A 15,849-nucleotide genomic window follows, 5' to 3' on the forward strand; every position below is an offset into this window, starting at 1 on the left:
GAGTTGAGTGATGGTGGTCTTATTTTTCAAAACAAGAAGACAGTGGATGTTCTTTGACCTTGCATGTGTCAAAAGTGATAGGTGAAGGGCAAAGGTGTTTACTGAGCCTTGTTGATTTATAACTATCACCTTTGTCTGTTTAGGCTCCATAGCAAATAGCAGAACTAAATGTTGAATTTACTGATATCAATTGTGAACTACAATTCCCATCAAGGTAAAAGAAGCTCTCTATTTCCCACTGACTATACCGAAATTCTGCATAATTTATGTCTGCAACAACCTATATTTGGATAATATTTTTGAAGCCTATTTACATTGCATTTTCACATATAGTGGCTCATTGAACTCTTGCAACTCTGACTGCCCAATATTACATTTCAGGAAATAGAATCATGGCAAAAAAAAATCAGCTAAACTCTACAGAGTGTGTTGCGCATGCTGGGCTATGTTAAACACATTTTGAATATTTTTATTTATCTAATTGTCCTAATGGAACAATGAGGTGGATACTGTTCTTATCCATCTTTTGTAGATGAAGAAACTATGGCCAAGAGAAAGGTTAGTAAGTTACTATGTGTTGGAGAAGCAATGAATTATACAAAAAGAATTTGAATTTGTGTAAAAGGGCTCTAGGGCCCTGCAGGTTATTGATGTCTTTGCTGTATTCAAGCTTCAAAATTCCTAGAAAGTGGTTGAATTGCAATTTAAGTCGTGGCCCACCTGACTCCAAACTTTGTGTGCTATTTAGCATTAGATGCGGATATGTGTGAGTGCTCAACACAGGCCTATTGTGAGAGTCTTCTTATATTAACTCACTTAATTTTCACCATATTGCAAGTAAAGGAAGCGAGATACAGAAATGAAGTAACTTGCTCCTAATCTCAGAAAGTGTATAATGTCTGGACCTGGAACCCACAGCTTGTATCCCCCTCCCCCGTCCAACTGGTCAGTGCTCATCGGAAGAGACATCTGTTCTTTTTGAGTGAAAACCAAACTGCTGTGGTGGCTCAGCCTTCTCATTGCTTTCCAGAATGACAGGTTCATGTTCAGGGTGTGCAAAGTCTACAGAGTGTCCAGTCATTGGTGGCAGTTAGTTTACTTTGCTGGCTTATTTGCTCTATGAGGACAGACACTGAAGGTGGCACTCCTGGTGCAGGCTTTGGGTGGAACTTGGAGTCTCTTTGGAATCTCCTGCCATGCAGAGAATGAAGAAGGCCTGGACATGTGTTTGGAGGGGGCCAGCAGGGCTGCTGTTTCTCTGTGCTGCCCTGGGCTGTCTCTGCTTGCCTGGTTCCAGGTAAGCAGTGGTTACCAAATATGTCATGCTTATTCATGTGAAAGCCATGTCATGCCGGCTGTCACTTTGTTCCACATCTTTTGAATGAGGATTATCTCTTGGAGCAATTTGCATGCATCTGATAAAATCCTATCAATCTTACTCCTTTAAATTACTGTGGAACTCAGTGGCTGATTTCCAGAAAAAAATTCCTGTAGAGAATGGACATATTTGAACTTACTTTGCCATACCAAGAAGAATAGAACACTTATTTTGTATGCAGACTGGAGCCTTTGGGTGATTCTTTATGCAGAAAAATGTTTGTTGGGCACAAAGAAATGAGGAGAGACCATTTATATAAATGGTTATAATACATGAGAATGACATATTCCACCTGCTCAGCAACCCCAAGTCTGTGGTGTCTCGGCTTCTCTCCTACTCTTTCCCTCTTTGTCTCTCACAAACACATACAGACACACTCCAAGTGTTTCCAGCGTTTGATTTATTTAATCACTTTTAGTTCCCATCTACAGGGTACACAACAAGATAAAGATAATATCTTGGTGGAAGCTCAGACTTGGGCTTCAGACAAAGAAGTGCCAGTGACTTGGCAACTTGAGATCCTTCTGGTGAGTAAGAAGTCGCTGCATGAGACAGTGAAGCACTCAGGCACCCCATGCCTTCTTGTGAGCTCCACCACAGGAAGAAGGACTGTATTTGCCATTCTTTTCACTTAGTCTGACAAAGAGCTGTCTGAACACAACCTTTTGAACTCTGGTTACTCCCTCTGGTCTCAGCCATGTTCACTTCTCACTATCCACTAGGCATCACCCTGAGACCAGCATTATGAATATTCACTATCCATTTGCCACTCATTAGCTACAAAGAAGATGGCCCAGAGGATAAGCTGCCAAGGCTTTCTATGTATAAACTGTGCATATTCAGAGAGGTGTTCAGATCCTAGGAAACTGTATCTGAAATAAGAGAGTTGTTTAGAAGAATCATACCAATGCTGTCTGTGCAGCTGTGGCCCTATGCAAAACCCTTGGTTGGGCTCCAACAGATGAACCAAACACACACAGAGTTTCTGCTCTCATGGAGAAAGGTAACATGAGCGCATGCTATATGAACTGATACAAGTGATGGTACAGGAACTCATAGGAAACAGGAGAAGGGGGCATCGGCTTTGCTAGCCATGGGGTCTGGCATGGCTTCTGAATAGGAGACAGACTCAGGCCAAATCTTCTCAGAAGAGTAGATGTTTTTCAGATGCCTAAGGGGTGAATGACATGTGTGCCAGGTAGAAGTAACAGAACAGGCAAAGCTTTGGAAGTGTGACTAAAAGCCTGGCATCTTGCTGAAGCTTTTATTCAATAGCCTTGAGTATAGGCCAAGGTAGGAAGCTACTAGAATAAGTTGAAGTGATAGTTAGATCAAGGGCAGAGGAAGGGGGTGGTAGAGTGTCAGCTAAGGAGCTTTCATCTTCTCTTGGGACATTTTTTAAAAACTGCCAAGGGCCATTTGGATATTTACAGCATCAGTCACAAACGATACAAAATGATCAGCTTAAACATTGATCTGGTAAGGAGGAATTTTGAGTTTGACCTGGTTTTGCCTTGGCAGGGCCAGATCAAATGATTCCAGAGACCTCATACAGTTCATGGACGGATGGTCCCCACTCCTGCTTTAGGCAATGGGTGAGGCATTGTAGGGTTTGAAGCAGGGCATTGACCTGAAGGAAGCTGCAAATAAGGAAGTTCACACTGAGGTAGGGAGTGAAAGTGCTCACTTGGGTGGTAAGTAGAGTAGATAGTGAAAACTTTGCTAACCCCACTCCCAGCAGTGCTGTGTGGTGAGTGCTACACCTTCTCCTCCTGATGTAGAAGAAGCAGATGCTCCGAGAGAAGAGAACCACTCACATTTGATGCATGTCCAGCCACTACCTGAATCTGAGTTTAATGTTTACACCAATGCCCATGATTTTCCTGGGGTGGTGCTGGACACAGTGAGTATTTAAACTCCAAGATGTGATGCAGCAGAATGTCCCAGGTCTGTAACAGAAAGTGCTTGACAGCATTTCCATATATGCTAAAAAAAGATGCTCAGTTTTATTTAGTTTTGTAATCAAGTCAGATGGAGCACTCATCACATTGTCATAAGATCTATTGATAATAGTTGATTGTCATTCTGTGCCAAGCACATAATATTCACTCTCATCATTTGTTCTTTCCATGCAATTGCTTTTGTTTATACCTTTAAATACAAAATACCTAGAGAAATATTAGAGAAATATTGCAATTGTCCAGGGTCCATCACTTAATACATAGCAGAATGTGAATTTAAATTCAGGTTTTAAAATAGGGGCAGGGAGAGTCCCTAGTCCCTATATTCTCTTTGCACCTGTCTGCCTCTCACTAATGTATTGTCTTCTCTTCTGCCTATAAGGTGTATGTGACTTGGGGAGGTTGCTGAGCCATTTTCTCTCTCTGGTCCACACCTTCATTGCCTGGAGATGTTGCTTTACACTTCACGTCAACAACAACAAATAACAGAGAGAAGTGAAATTGGAATCAAGACCCCCAGAAGTTACCTCTCTTGGCAGAGAGGAAGGACACTGTTGCAGAGGGGCTGCAGGTGCCTAACAAATTGTGTGTGACAAGAAAGTTGTTGTGTCAGGGCATTTCTAACAGGAAGCCACAATATATTGACGCACCCCATCCATAAAAGCTGATGGCTTACAATTTACTGCTGACCTAATCTTACCGTACGTGATGGATCCATATTTATTTTCATCAGAGATGTCTGTTAACAAGCAACAGGGAGACTTGGATACAGGGACATTTGTCACAATGCTGGCAATAGCATTCTTTGCACCCCAAGCCAGGGTACATACTTGCCAGTGCTAAAGTAGAGACAGCACCTGTCCAACGATTTACACGAGGGTATTGATTATAGCATAGTTTGCAATTACAGAACATTGGCAAAATATAAATGTCCCTCAAAAAGATATAGAATAAATTAAATGCAACATATGTCCTTGCATGGAACATCCAGATAAAAGAAATGAACTAGATCCTTTTATAAATCAATATGGACAGGTCTCAGGAGTAACAAGGCTGATTGACCAAAGCAAGTTGCAAAATAATGAGCTTAGTCTTAGGAAATACTCAAAAATAATGCTATGTATAGTATACATAGGCAAAAGTATTTAAAACATATTGTAAAGGGGCTGGGTATATAGTGCAATGATTGAGATGCTGTTTGGAATGGCCAGATCCTGAACTTGAAATGTCTTAAGTTCCAGACTCTGTTTCCTGTCAAACATCCTGCTAATGTACACTCCAGAGAAACAGCAGATTATGCTTCAGTCGCTCAGGTCCCTGGCTTTGGAATGCAAGATTAGGGCAAATTGTATGCAGTCGATTTTGGCCCGGCTTAGGCTCAGCAGTAACTGGCACTTAGGGAGATAATTGATGAATGATATCTCTTTCTATCTTCTGCCTATCCTCCATCCCCACCTTGCTAATTCATTCCTTAATTAAGAGAGACTGGAAGGATGCACATCAAATTTATGGCAATCATTTGCTCTGATGAGGAGAGCAATCAGAACAGGGACAATATAAACTTGGATTTCAAATTTATAAGGATTTTTTTTAATTGAGAGAAAGATAAATTTTTAAGGTACGTTTACCAAAATGTTAACAATTGTCACTTTCAATGTGGACACATGGGTGTTTATTCTTTTATTCTCTGTACATCTCTGGGTATGTTTACTTTCTAAATGCTAAAACTGTATAGAAGGTTTTTAATGAGTGGTTTGGTTGATCAGCCCCACCATGCCTACCGTTTGTTTATGTAGACATTCATAGGGGTGAGTTGCATGTCTTGCCACAGGTTCAGAGACCTGATAGCACCTACACCACAGGAGGCTCTGTACTATTCCCAGCAATGAAAGAAGCAAGTCAGTGCTTGCTTGAGGCTTACATTTTGCACTACTAATAAATCACACACATCTCATCAAGGCAATTTGCAAACTATTTATTTAGCTGATTACATCATTATAGTGCCACCTCCATAATGAAAACTGAGTGCAAAACTAAGAGATCTGGTGGTTATAAATACTTAGCAGGCTTTCAAATTATGGAGAGGAAAACAACTGTGACTCCTAGCTCGTGTGTGCATTATTTATCCTTGTTTCAGCTGTGGCCCAGAGTTGGCTTCAGAGTTATTAAAAACACAGTGTTATAGTTTTGTAGTCTAACTAGGAAGAGGGTACGCTGCAGAGCTATCAAATACATACTTAAGGAAACCAACTCTCAGACAATAGTGTTTTGTCAAAGTTGGGCAAATTAGTAGATGAAACCACATTCAGAAGTCCCCCGTTGGGTGTGCCATTTGCCTCAAGGAACTGTTTTCAAGTATCCACCTGTGGTTTCCCAAAGTGTTTGACCTTTTGTTAAAGATCCAACTTTACAAGGCCATTGATTTTTACTGGTCTCTGGGGCAGTCATGGAGCTAGATTTCCCTGTAGTTAATATTATTCTCTGTTTAGGACTTTTGCCAAGCAAGGATGTTTCATTTAAAAGACCTTGTCTAGAGCGATATCCTGTGATTTTGAGGTGGTGATAAGTTTGTGATGACCTCCCTAATGATTCAATCTTGGTCTCAGGGTGAAAGAAGCCATGCAGACCAGAGGGTTTCTTCTCAGGCATCAGAGAGTCACAGACAAAACACACATTCTCAGCATTCAACAGACCGATGCTCAGACCGTAGCATCACTGTGTAACAATGGCTGTTTCTGGGCCACTTTCTTCATCTCTCTGCATGACCAGAACTTCGTGTCTGCATCTGGCACTGCTGTGAGAATTGGCAAGAGATAGCAGCAGGCCAGCTGTGGACATGTTAACCTGAGGTACTCTGCCAATCTTCATTCCTTTATTGCTACTCATCTTCCTTCTTCTCTCCCCGACTCCCCTCCTCCTCCAACCTGAAGTGCTACAAGCAACATCAACACTCTTACTCTACAATACATTTTCTTCAGGTGAAGAAAAGTTGTCTTGCCAGAGTTATAAGCCAGTTCAGACCATCTGAAAAACAACTAAGTTCAGCAAAATCATGCTTCAACACTATAAACAGCTAAATACAAAAATAAAAATAGACGAGACAGCTGAATAGTAATCTATAGCCATTTTGAGGTGTATGGAGTCTGGTTGAATATAAAGCAAAAATTGAAATGTCTATGAAGAAGTCACAGGATGTAGTTAAGAACCTGCATTTTCCTATTAACATACTGTTAATCAATACCATGTCAATTAATGCCACAAGGTTGTAAATGGTTGTTGATGTTATGTCGGGGCTTTTAATTGATTGGGATGATACTTTGCTGGCTTTACCTTCAGACCAGAGATGGTCTCACCAAGAAATCATTGAACCCACTAGGATAATAAGACGCTGGACTTTATGCTTGGTAAATACTTCCAATGAAAGAACCTCAACTGAATTTGAACTGTGGTAACGCAGCAAGGTGGAGAAATCCACCATGGGGAGAGGGTTCGGGGAGGGGTGGGGGGAATCCCAGTGCCCATAACACTGTGTCACATAATGCAATGTAATTAATAATAATAATAAAAAAGAACCATTATATATCTATCATATTATGGTTTAGGAATACTAAAAGCTGGAGAAAATTAAATAAGACATGCTTTCATTTATGTGTGTAGTTCTGTAGGCCAAAGAACTGCCAGAAAGCCTTGTCTTAAGGTCTGGATTTATTTCTAGTTGTGTATGACCAGACTTCTTTGCACATGGAATGCACTTGCTGTCTGCCTCTCCACCCAGAGACCAGGCCCCCAACCTCAATCACTCCGATTTCCTTGACCTGGACTGGAGCATCACCATCTTTTCTGGTCTATAGGCGGCGCTGATGTCATCAGGTTTATCCTTGGCCTGCTTCTCTTAAGAAACCCCTTTTCTTTGTCCACAGCTTTTCATGTTCAAAGCTGCATCTTTTTTTTTTTTGCTTCTTTTTATTATTATTATCATTTTATGATACAGTTCCATAGGCACTTGGATTTCTCTTACCCTTGCTCAATTCCCTTACCCCTCACTGAGTTCTCCTATATCATTACTATAGTATTGTTTTTCATACACAGTCATATGTCCATCATTGCGGGACTGGACAATGGCAGAGGGTCCAGCATCCTTTTGTCAAGACATAGTAAGCAGTTTCATTGAGAGTCCATCTTTGTCTGGAAGTAGAGATGCATACTGCATTGTATCCTCACATTTGGATATGATAGTCTGCATTACACAGTTACTAAACATCCCCTTAAATGAAAAGCCACAAAACAAAATCAACAACAGGAAGAAAAAAAGAAATTAACAACACCATGAAGTTAAATAACATGCTACTGAATGACTAATGTGTCAGTGAAGAAATAAAAAAGAAAATCAAGAACCTTCCTAAGAAAATGATGCTGCTGTCTCCTGGGTGGTCTAGTGGCAAGGGTTGAGTGCAAAACTGCATCTTTAGCATAGATGTCTCTTCCTGAGTTCCAAAGTCATGTAGAAGCTAGTTACCCTGCTGACACAGGTGCTGCATAGGCACCTGGAACTCAGCGTGCCTCAGCTGAAACTTGTATCTCCCCAACAAGGCTTCTGTTTGCTCCTGCTTTTTCCACTTCCTTTGTAGTCAAACTGGAAACAAGCATCAATGCAAACTTCTTTATTTCTCCATATCCTCCTCTCCATGCAGTTACTGGCCATTTTCTATTCTGTGTACCTGAGACTTTTACATACCTGACCTCCCCATTCTCTGTGCACAGTCATTGCTTAGTCTAGGTTCAGGTGGGTGCTAGGGATGATCCTCCCACATGTGTTCCTCCTGCAAGCCTCTCCTCACACCCATCTGCCCTGCATATTTTCTCAGTCACAGCTCTGGCCCTGTAGCCTCTATGCTTAACACCTTACTAATGAGTAAACTCTCATGGAACTAGGACAAAAGACATATTTACTTTTTCATTTTCTGAGACAAACATTGGATTCCAGAAGGCAGGATGCAGGTCTTACATTTCTCAGATTCCTCTATAGTAAAATACCTGGAATATCATCTGTTCTCAACAAATGTCTCGTAGATTGATAACACAAAGAGTTACCTTGAAGCTCAAACCCATCATTTTGCAGAATATGAAAAACAGGCCCAACAGATTGGATATAAGCTGCTTAGGCTTACATCAGACTATGTTGGAATCCTCTGAATATTTGTACCATGATATCATTTATAAAGTTTTTCCCCATGTGCTATCATTTGTAATCTTAGAAATGGTATTTTAGAGTTGGTAATGTTATCTTCATTATATTGGTGAAAATGCTTCATTAAAATGCCTGACCAGGACCACCCAGGTGAATTGTCTTCAGAATCAAGCTTAATATAGTCCTAGCTATCAGATCCTTACTGCTTACTCATTCAACAAATATTTGTTGCATAAATTAATGTATAAGTAGAATGATAAGGGAGCAGATATATATTTCTTGAGTAGATGGATAGCTTGGATGTATACTTAGTTCCCCTCTGATTGAAAACTCTATTCTTATGATGACTTTTTAGGGGTGAAAGGCCACATTCCCCTGACACTACTATGGTCAACAAAAGCCTTACTAAGAGTAGACAGAGCCGGAGTGTGGATGTCACCCCACTGCCTATTGACTGTGAACTGTCCAACTGGTCCTCATGGACCATGTGTGACCCCTGCCAGAAGAAAAGGGTAAGTACTCAGGCCATGGGAGGGCACTATGCTTCCAGGGTCCTTCTGGATTCCCAGCAAGATTGACTGAGTATTGCCACCAGTGGCTGGCACAGAACAGCCCTGTATTTGTTGTGGACTGTTTGGGGTCCTGGATCTTTTTCTCTGTAATTCAAAACAGCTGTTAGATCCTTTCTTTGGTCCTTAAATGCTTTCCAAGCACATGGTCTTTGCTCAACCCAGCAGTTCCCTAGCAAGATTGCCTGCTTCTAATCCATCTTTTATGGTGCAGCCAAGAGAAACTCTCACAAATATAGGTCTAACCTGTGTTTCTCCAGTTGAAAACGGAAAACCATGCAAATTCTACTCAAGGCCTTCGAATCTAATCCAGGCTCCTAATCAAGGCCCTATCAGGGCCTTAACTGGCGTGAGTCTATAAAATAGTCCCACTCCAACACTCTGGACACTTGAGTTTCTCTAACCATTTCATTCTGTCTGTGCTTTTGTTCAGGTAGAAGTAACCTTTTCCTCTTCCTTCCCTGGCTAATGTCTATTCATGTTGTGGAACTTTTCTCTGGAGTCACATCTTCTGTGAAGCCTTGGTTGATTTCTCCTTAGCCTGACCTTAGTCAGATGTGCAGAACTTCATCAAGCTGCAATAGCTCCCTATGGCCCCTGTATCCTATCCTTCACATGCCCGCTGCTACTAAACAGTGAACTGGGCTGCCAGAAGACCTGTTAATTCTGTGTTTTGGCACATGGACTACTTTCTGGTATATGATAGGTGATTCATAAATAGCTGAGTTTTGATCTCATTTTATGTTCTGACTTTTCTGTAATGAAGGAATGTGGGTTGATATTCACTTTGCTAGGTAAAAAGAAACCCAGATCAGGCAGCAACTTCTTAGGTGGCCCTAACAGCACATATAAGCCTTGAATTTCAGCCACTGGTTACTTATTGAGTATTCTACCAAGAAAAACCACACAGTCTGTGTGTCTTTGTGTCTTTCAGCATCTCTGGTCGTAGAAGGGCAGACACAAAATCCCAGCTCCGGGAACAACCAATGTATTCAAAAAGAAAAAAAAATGGTTGCTACTTACCGGTTCTTTGGGAAACCAAAGCAGTCATGAGCTAAGAGTCTAAAGAGACTATGGAGGTAGTCCCAGGACAATTACACAGTTAATTGGATCAATGGGGAGAGCCAAACAGGATCATTCAGTTCCCAAAATAGGTTTTATTGCTGAAGTTATCAACATTGATCCAATTATCTGGATAATTGCTTCATCTGCACCATAAACCAGAAAGACAGCATGTATCAGCCAGCCTGGTACTCAGCCAGGGCTCCTCACTCTAAGTTTGCCTTGGGCTTCCTAGGCTGGCCATCAGTTCCTCCCTCCCCCATCTGCCCAGGCAGTGGATGGGGGTTCAACAAATCCTGATCCACACTGAGACGCTGTTCTGAGAAATACAGCAGATGGATTGCCTGTGTTCTACACTCCTCAAACCCTCTTTGCTTTGAGGTCTGAGATCCTGAGGTCTGGCTCTTGGTTCACCTTGCCGCTCTCTACCACAGTACAGGCATGCCTACGTGCTGCAGCCCGCTCAGTTCCACGGGGAACCATGCAACTTCTCTGACAAGGAGGTGGAAGATTGTGTTGCCAACAGGCCCTGCCGAACGCAAGTGCAATGTGAAGGCTTTGTGTGTGCACAGACAGGTATTAATGAGTATGTGAATGGGAGGGAAAATGTCTCAAAGGAACCACAGCATAAGATGTTGGAGGGACAGGCTATGCTTAGTGTTCAAGGTCAGAGCCATGGGACAAGTCAGGAGGCTTCTTGTCTTGAAATTGCTGATTTCATTTTACATGTTATTAAATGGAAAGAATTTTAATGTGGATGTGGGTGTTATTACTATCCCCATTTCACAATCTAAGACGTTGAGACATGAGAGCTTGTTTCCCTAAGGCCATCGAGCTACAAAGTGGGAAAACTGTAATTAATAGTTTGGAATTTGGATGTCAAACTCTTGACAGTAAGAACATCAAAAGTATAATTGCTAGAATCAAAATTTCTGGGTCTGAACTTATTTTGATTGTGTGATCCAGGAAAAAATTGCATAGTCTTTCTGCATTTCGTTTCCTTGAGAGAAATCAGAATGATGTCATACACGTCAAGCAAAACAGTTAGATATTAAATCTCTTTGTGGGGTGATGGCTGTGCAGCTCCCTCTGAGGCCTGGGACTGAGTACAACGAGGCTAAATCAAAAATAGATAGAACGTTTGGTTTTATCCATCTTTGAAAGGACTTTGGAAAGAGATCTCCTGTTATTTATATTTCCATAATCCACAAGCCCAAAATACACTTAATGCAAGATAGAGTCAATAATTTTTTATTATAAGAAGCAAGAAAAAAAAAAAGGAAAGAACATGGATAAACGACCAGAGAGAAGAAAGGAAGGAATACGTAGCTATAGTGATGCTGGGCATTCACGGTGAGCTGCTAAATACTCATCTGCCCAACTCATCCATGCAGCTGACCTAAGCAAGTATGTGCCTCCATGGCTCCCCAGTTTGGGCAAAATTAAGGGGACTTGGGCCTGAATTGTTCACCTGGAAGCTGTGAGCTCCTACATTCAATGTGGGTTGTTCTTTGGGAATTTTTTGTAAAATAAAGTAAGAATTCCTAGAACAAGTTTGAGGGTATAATACAAATGCAAAGTTCCAGTATATCTGAGATTCCAGTAAATCTGAGGTTTTTTTTTTACAGTGTATCAGCCATGGACTTAATATGGCCAATGTTCCATGATTATGACCAGAGTGATAATCGCTATGCGGACAGACTTTTGTTTAACATTGGTCTTGCAGGACTTGCAAAAAATGCTTGAAAACTGGATGGTTATTTATCTGCTTTTATCATCCCCAAGAATTCATTAGAAAACACATCTAAAGCGAGAGGGCTTTATTTCCCAACAATATACAAGCAAGGAAGGAAGTTTGTGTGATAAACAATTTAAAGGAAGCAAAAGAGAGGCAGTCCAACAGATTATCATGCTTAAGGTCACTAGTGTACTTTGGTAAAAAGAACTTGTTATTAGTCACCTAAAAGTTCCAATCCTTTGTCCAAACTAACCATGTTCCCCTTGACCCATAAAGTTGTTAATAATAACATATAGCATGTGCTTTTTTAGGTATTCATTTAAATTCCTAAAAATCCTACAGGATAGGTAGGATGGATCATAGAGGCAGGAGATTAGAGAACATGTAAAAAGAACAGGATTAACCCTGCATGCAGGATTCACCTAGCCATTTTTGTCCAGTCTCTAAGACTGAATCACCTCCTGTACTCAGGCCTGGGACTTGGCCCCTGTTTGTTAGGAACTGCCCTTCCCTTCTTATTTGCTTATAGAATGTGCTCTAATAGCCTCACATCTGAAAGTCCTTTCAGGAACCTAATCCTGGCTTCTGGTGGGGAGTTGGCAGCTGGAGGCAAGTGGACAAGACAAAAAGGCAAAAAGGCAAAAAAAAAAAAAAAAAAAAAGAACACAAAAACTTTCAGTGCCTTTACCAATCTGCTTTAATACTTGAGGACCAATGAAATAGCAATGAAAAGCCAGCAAAATGTCTGGTTCCAAGCAGGTGTTCACATGACATTAGTTCCTTTCTTAGGAGCCACATGCCTGTGGATAATGTCCTTTTCCCCTCCCAGGGCGGTGTATAAATCGCAGGCTTCTTTGCAATGGAGACAATGACTGTGGAGACCAATCAGACGAGGCCAACTGCAAGAGGATTTATAAAAAATGTCACCAGGAAATGGAGCAATATTGGGCAATTGGCAGACTGGCCAGTGGGTGAGTCACTGTCCTTATGCTGTGTAGATGGAAACGATGAGGGAGCTGATATCAAATAGAAGTGCTTTCTTTCTTTTATGAAGTAAAAAGCTGCATTGGGGTCAGATACCTTTGGCTGCTCTCTGAGGCAAGTTCCAAGTTGCTCCAGAGGTATGTTCCATGGACACATGTGAGCCAAAGGAAGAACTTATGACCTCTGGGATAAAGCTGTGTTTACAAATCACTCTGGTTGCTATGGTGGGCTAAGTTTCATGTCATTTTAAATGTGATGTGACCATATTGGGTGCTTTCTCAGCATTACTCTGAATGCCTCCAATAATTGGCAGAACTTTTACCTATTTTTGCAGCCCAAGGTCCCAGCAGAAGCCTAAGTGGAGAGTAGCGGTTCCTCAGTAGTTAGTGAAGGGATGTGTTTTCCAGGATGTGTCTTCAAGCAGTCTGGTGTTCCAAGCTTCTAGGAATTTGAGTTGGTTTAATCCTCTGGTGGGTAGCAGATGGGCAAGACCAGGAGGTACAAATGACCCTGTCATTCCCTGTAATCAATTGCCACCTTCTGTAGCTTCTCAACCTTCAGGTAGTACAATGAAGCCATCTCCAAGAGACACAAAGAATCTTTGCAAGTATGCAGCACAGGAAATGGAATAGGGATTCTGAACAGAGTGCACCTTCTCCCTAAACATAACAGAGAAACTTATGTGGTGGGAATGTGGCTAGGGGACGCTCTTTCACAACCACTGGTTACTGTAATCATATCTACTGACAAGGAAACTGAGAACTAGAAAAGTCAGATGAGTCCCAGTATCTCAGCTATGGTTACAGCACAGGCATTCAAAGCCCATAGTAGGATCTAAGGAACCCTATAAGGCAGGACAGAAGCAGAGCTCAGTAGCCATAGTGTTTGTTTTGATGTCCCTCTCACGTGATACTTCTTCCATTGTGGAGGAAGGCAGTGATGCCATTTTCTTATAGTTCCACAAGGGTTAAGTCAGTTCTCATGAATGTAATAATTAGAGAGGCAGTTCATGTGTTGGAAAGAATGTAGACTTTATTCTTGAACTTGACCATGAGACCTCAGGTTACAGTCTTGTTAAGTGTTGCTAACAGCAAGACCTTGGGCAAATTCATTTCCCTCTATGCCTCATGCTTCCTCTGTAGATTTGGAACAATAATACTTCTTAATGATGAGTCCTCATAAGAATTAAAGATGCCTCCACAAAGTAAGCATCCTGTTAGGTTTGCTAAATGAAAGCAGAAAGTGTGTGTTACTATGAGACATAGAAAACAGTCACAGGGCCGGGTGACAGAGAGAACCAAGTTCTGTGCCTGGAAGCCATTAGAAGACAGACTTCCTTTGCATGGAAAGAATTGTCATTCATCAGAGATGGTCAAGGACAGGGGACTGTTAGACGCAGTCCTGGACAATGTTAAAGCTGAGGCTGGGTTTTCTTCCTCTTGGGAGTGGATGTCATCATATCTGCTGGGGAATGTGAATTAAGATAATCCATGGAGTCACCTACAGCTCTGTATGCCACTGATGCAACCTCTAATGATAGTTGTTTTGAATAGGTTTTGTGATGGGAGTTGTATTAAAATTAAAAAAAAAAAACCATTATCTTCAAGGAACACTCAGCCTAGCAGGAGTAGTGGACATTAAATAACAGACATTGACTGTGAAACAAGCACTTGACAGTAACACATGCAATCTTTACTGCGTCTTCGAGATGTTTTCATTGTCCTCATCTTGCAGGTGGGAAGACTGAGGCTCAGAGGTATTGAATGGTTTGCTCACAGTCACATAGCCAGTAAGCCACCGAACAAACATTTCATCTCAGGTATCTACTCCAAACCCCATGCTCTCTTCCATTAGTTATGCCATTCTCATTAAAAAAAAAAAAAACTGCCCTGGAACAGAACAATAAATGCAGAATGGGAAAAGCTCACAGTGTTATGAGGGTTTCTCACCCTAACGGGTGGATGTTTCAGTACAATAAGCAACTTGGAATCCTTCCAACACTTGGTAATAACAGAATGCTAATCTTTTTCAAGATCTGTTTATTTATTTATTTGATATTTATTTTTGGACATGGCACAAGGCTAAAGTCCTTGCTTTGCACGCACTGGAATTACATATGGTTTTCCTGGCGGCCCTGCTTCTCATCCAGTTCTCTGCTTACGGCCCGGGAAATAAGTGGAGGACAGCCCAAGGCCTGGGGAACCTGCACCTGCACCTCCACTGTTTCATAGGCCATAAACAGGGAGCTAGATGAGAAGTGGTCTAGCTAACCCACGGACCAGCACCCATATGGCATACCAAGGTGACAGGTAAAGGATTAGCTTGCTATGCTACTGTGCTTGCCCCTGTTCACTTATTCTAAGGATTGGGTGATTAAAAGAGTGATCTTTCATCTCCTGGTTCACTCCCAAATTAATGAAGTAGCCAGGGCTGGGCCACACTGAAGCCAGGAACCAGGAACTCTTCAAGTTTTCTATGTAGGTGGCAGAAGCAGGGGCCATTGATGGTGGCTTCCCAGGCACATTAGCAGAGAACTGGATCTGAAGTTCAGTAACCAGGACTCAAAGCAGCAGTCTGTTGGCATGCAGACGTGCAGGTAGTGGCTTAACGTGCTGCCCCACAATGTATACCCCAACAAATCTCATTCTTGAGATAAATAGGAGGTAAAATAGTGGGCAACTAACAGGGTGTTCTGGACCCCAGGAGCAGCCCTTCCATTTGCACACAGAAGGAACAGAGAAGAGTGTAGAACAAGCCTTGCCAAATTTCTGAATACTAGCATGCATGGTGTTAGTTGAGGGTCATCAGGAAAGAGGCAGGACTGCTAGTTACGGCCAGATACTGAAGGCTTTGAATGCTGTTCGATTTAGCACGTTGGTTGAGATGCTGCATAGGAAGCACAAATCCCATATCACAGTGCTGGGTTCAAGTTCTGGCTCTACTTCCTGATTCCACCTTCCAGCTGCACA

General features: G+C 41.8%; 1 protein-coding gene across 2 annotated transcripts in view; it reads left to right on the plus strand.

Moving 5' to 3' along the window:
* The first annotated feature begins 1,129 nt into the window (after positions 1-1,129).
* The window catches only part of C8B (complement C8 beta chain), a 35,205-nt gene continuing 20,485 nt past the window's right edge, over positions 1,130-15,849 (plus strand). For both annotated transcript variants that reach the window (XM_040978651.1, XM_040978652.1), the window contains exons 1-4: positions 1,130-1,297; positions 8,883-9,039; positions 10,593-10,734; positions 12,726-12,867. In XM_040978651.1, coding sequence (XP_040834585.1) covers positions 1,197-1,297; positions 8,883-9,039; positions 10,593-10,734; positions 12,726-12,867 — 542 coding nt within the window. In that variant the 5' untranslated portion in view covers positions 1,130-1,196. The remainder of the gene's footprint in view (positions 1,298-8,882; positions 9,040-10,592; positions 10,735-12,725; positions 12,868-15,849) is intronic.

The sequence above is a fragment of the Ochotona curzoniae genome, unplaced genomic scaffold, assembly GCF_017591425.1.
Source record: "Ochotona curzoniae isolate NIBS_2020 unplaced genomic scaffold, NIBS_Ocur_1.0 contig_291, whole genome shotgun sequence".
Classification (NCBI taxonomy): domain Eukaryota; kingdom Metazoa; phylum Chordata; class Mammalia; order Lagomorpha; family Ochotonidae; genus Ochotona; species Ochotona curzoniae.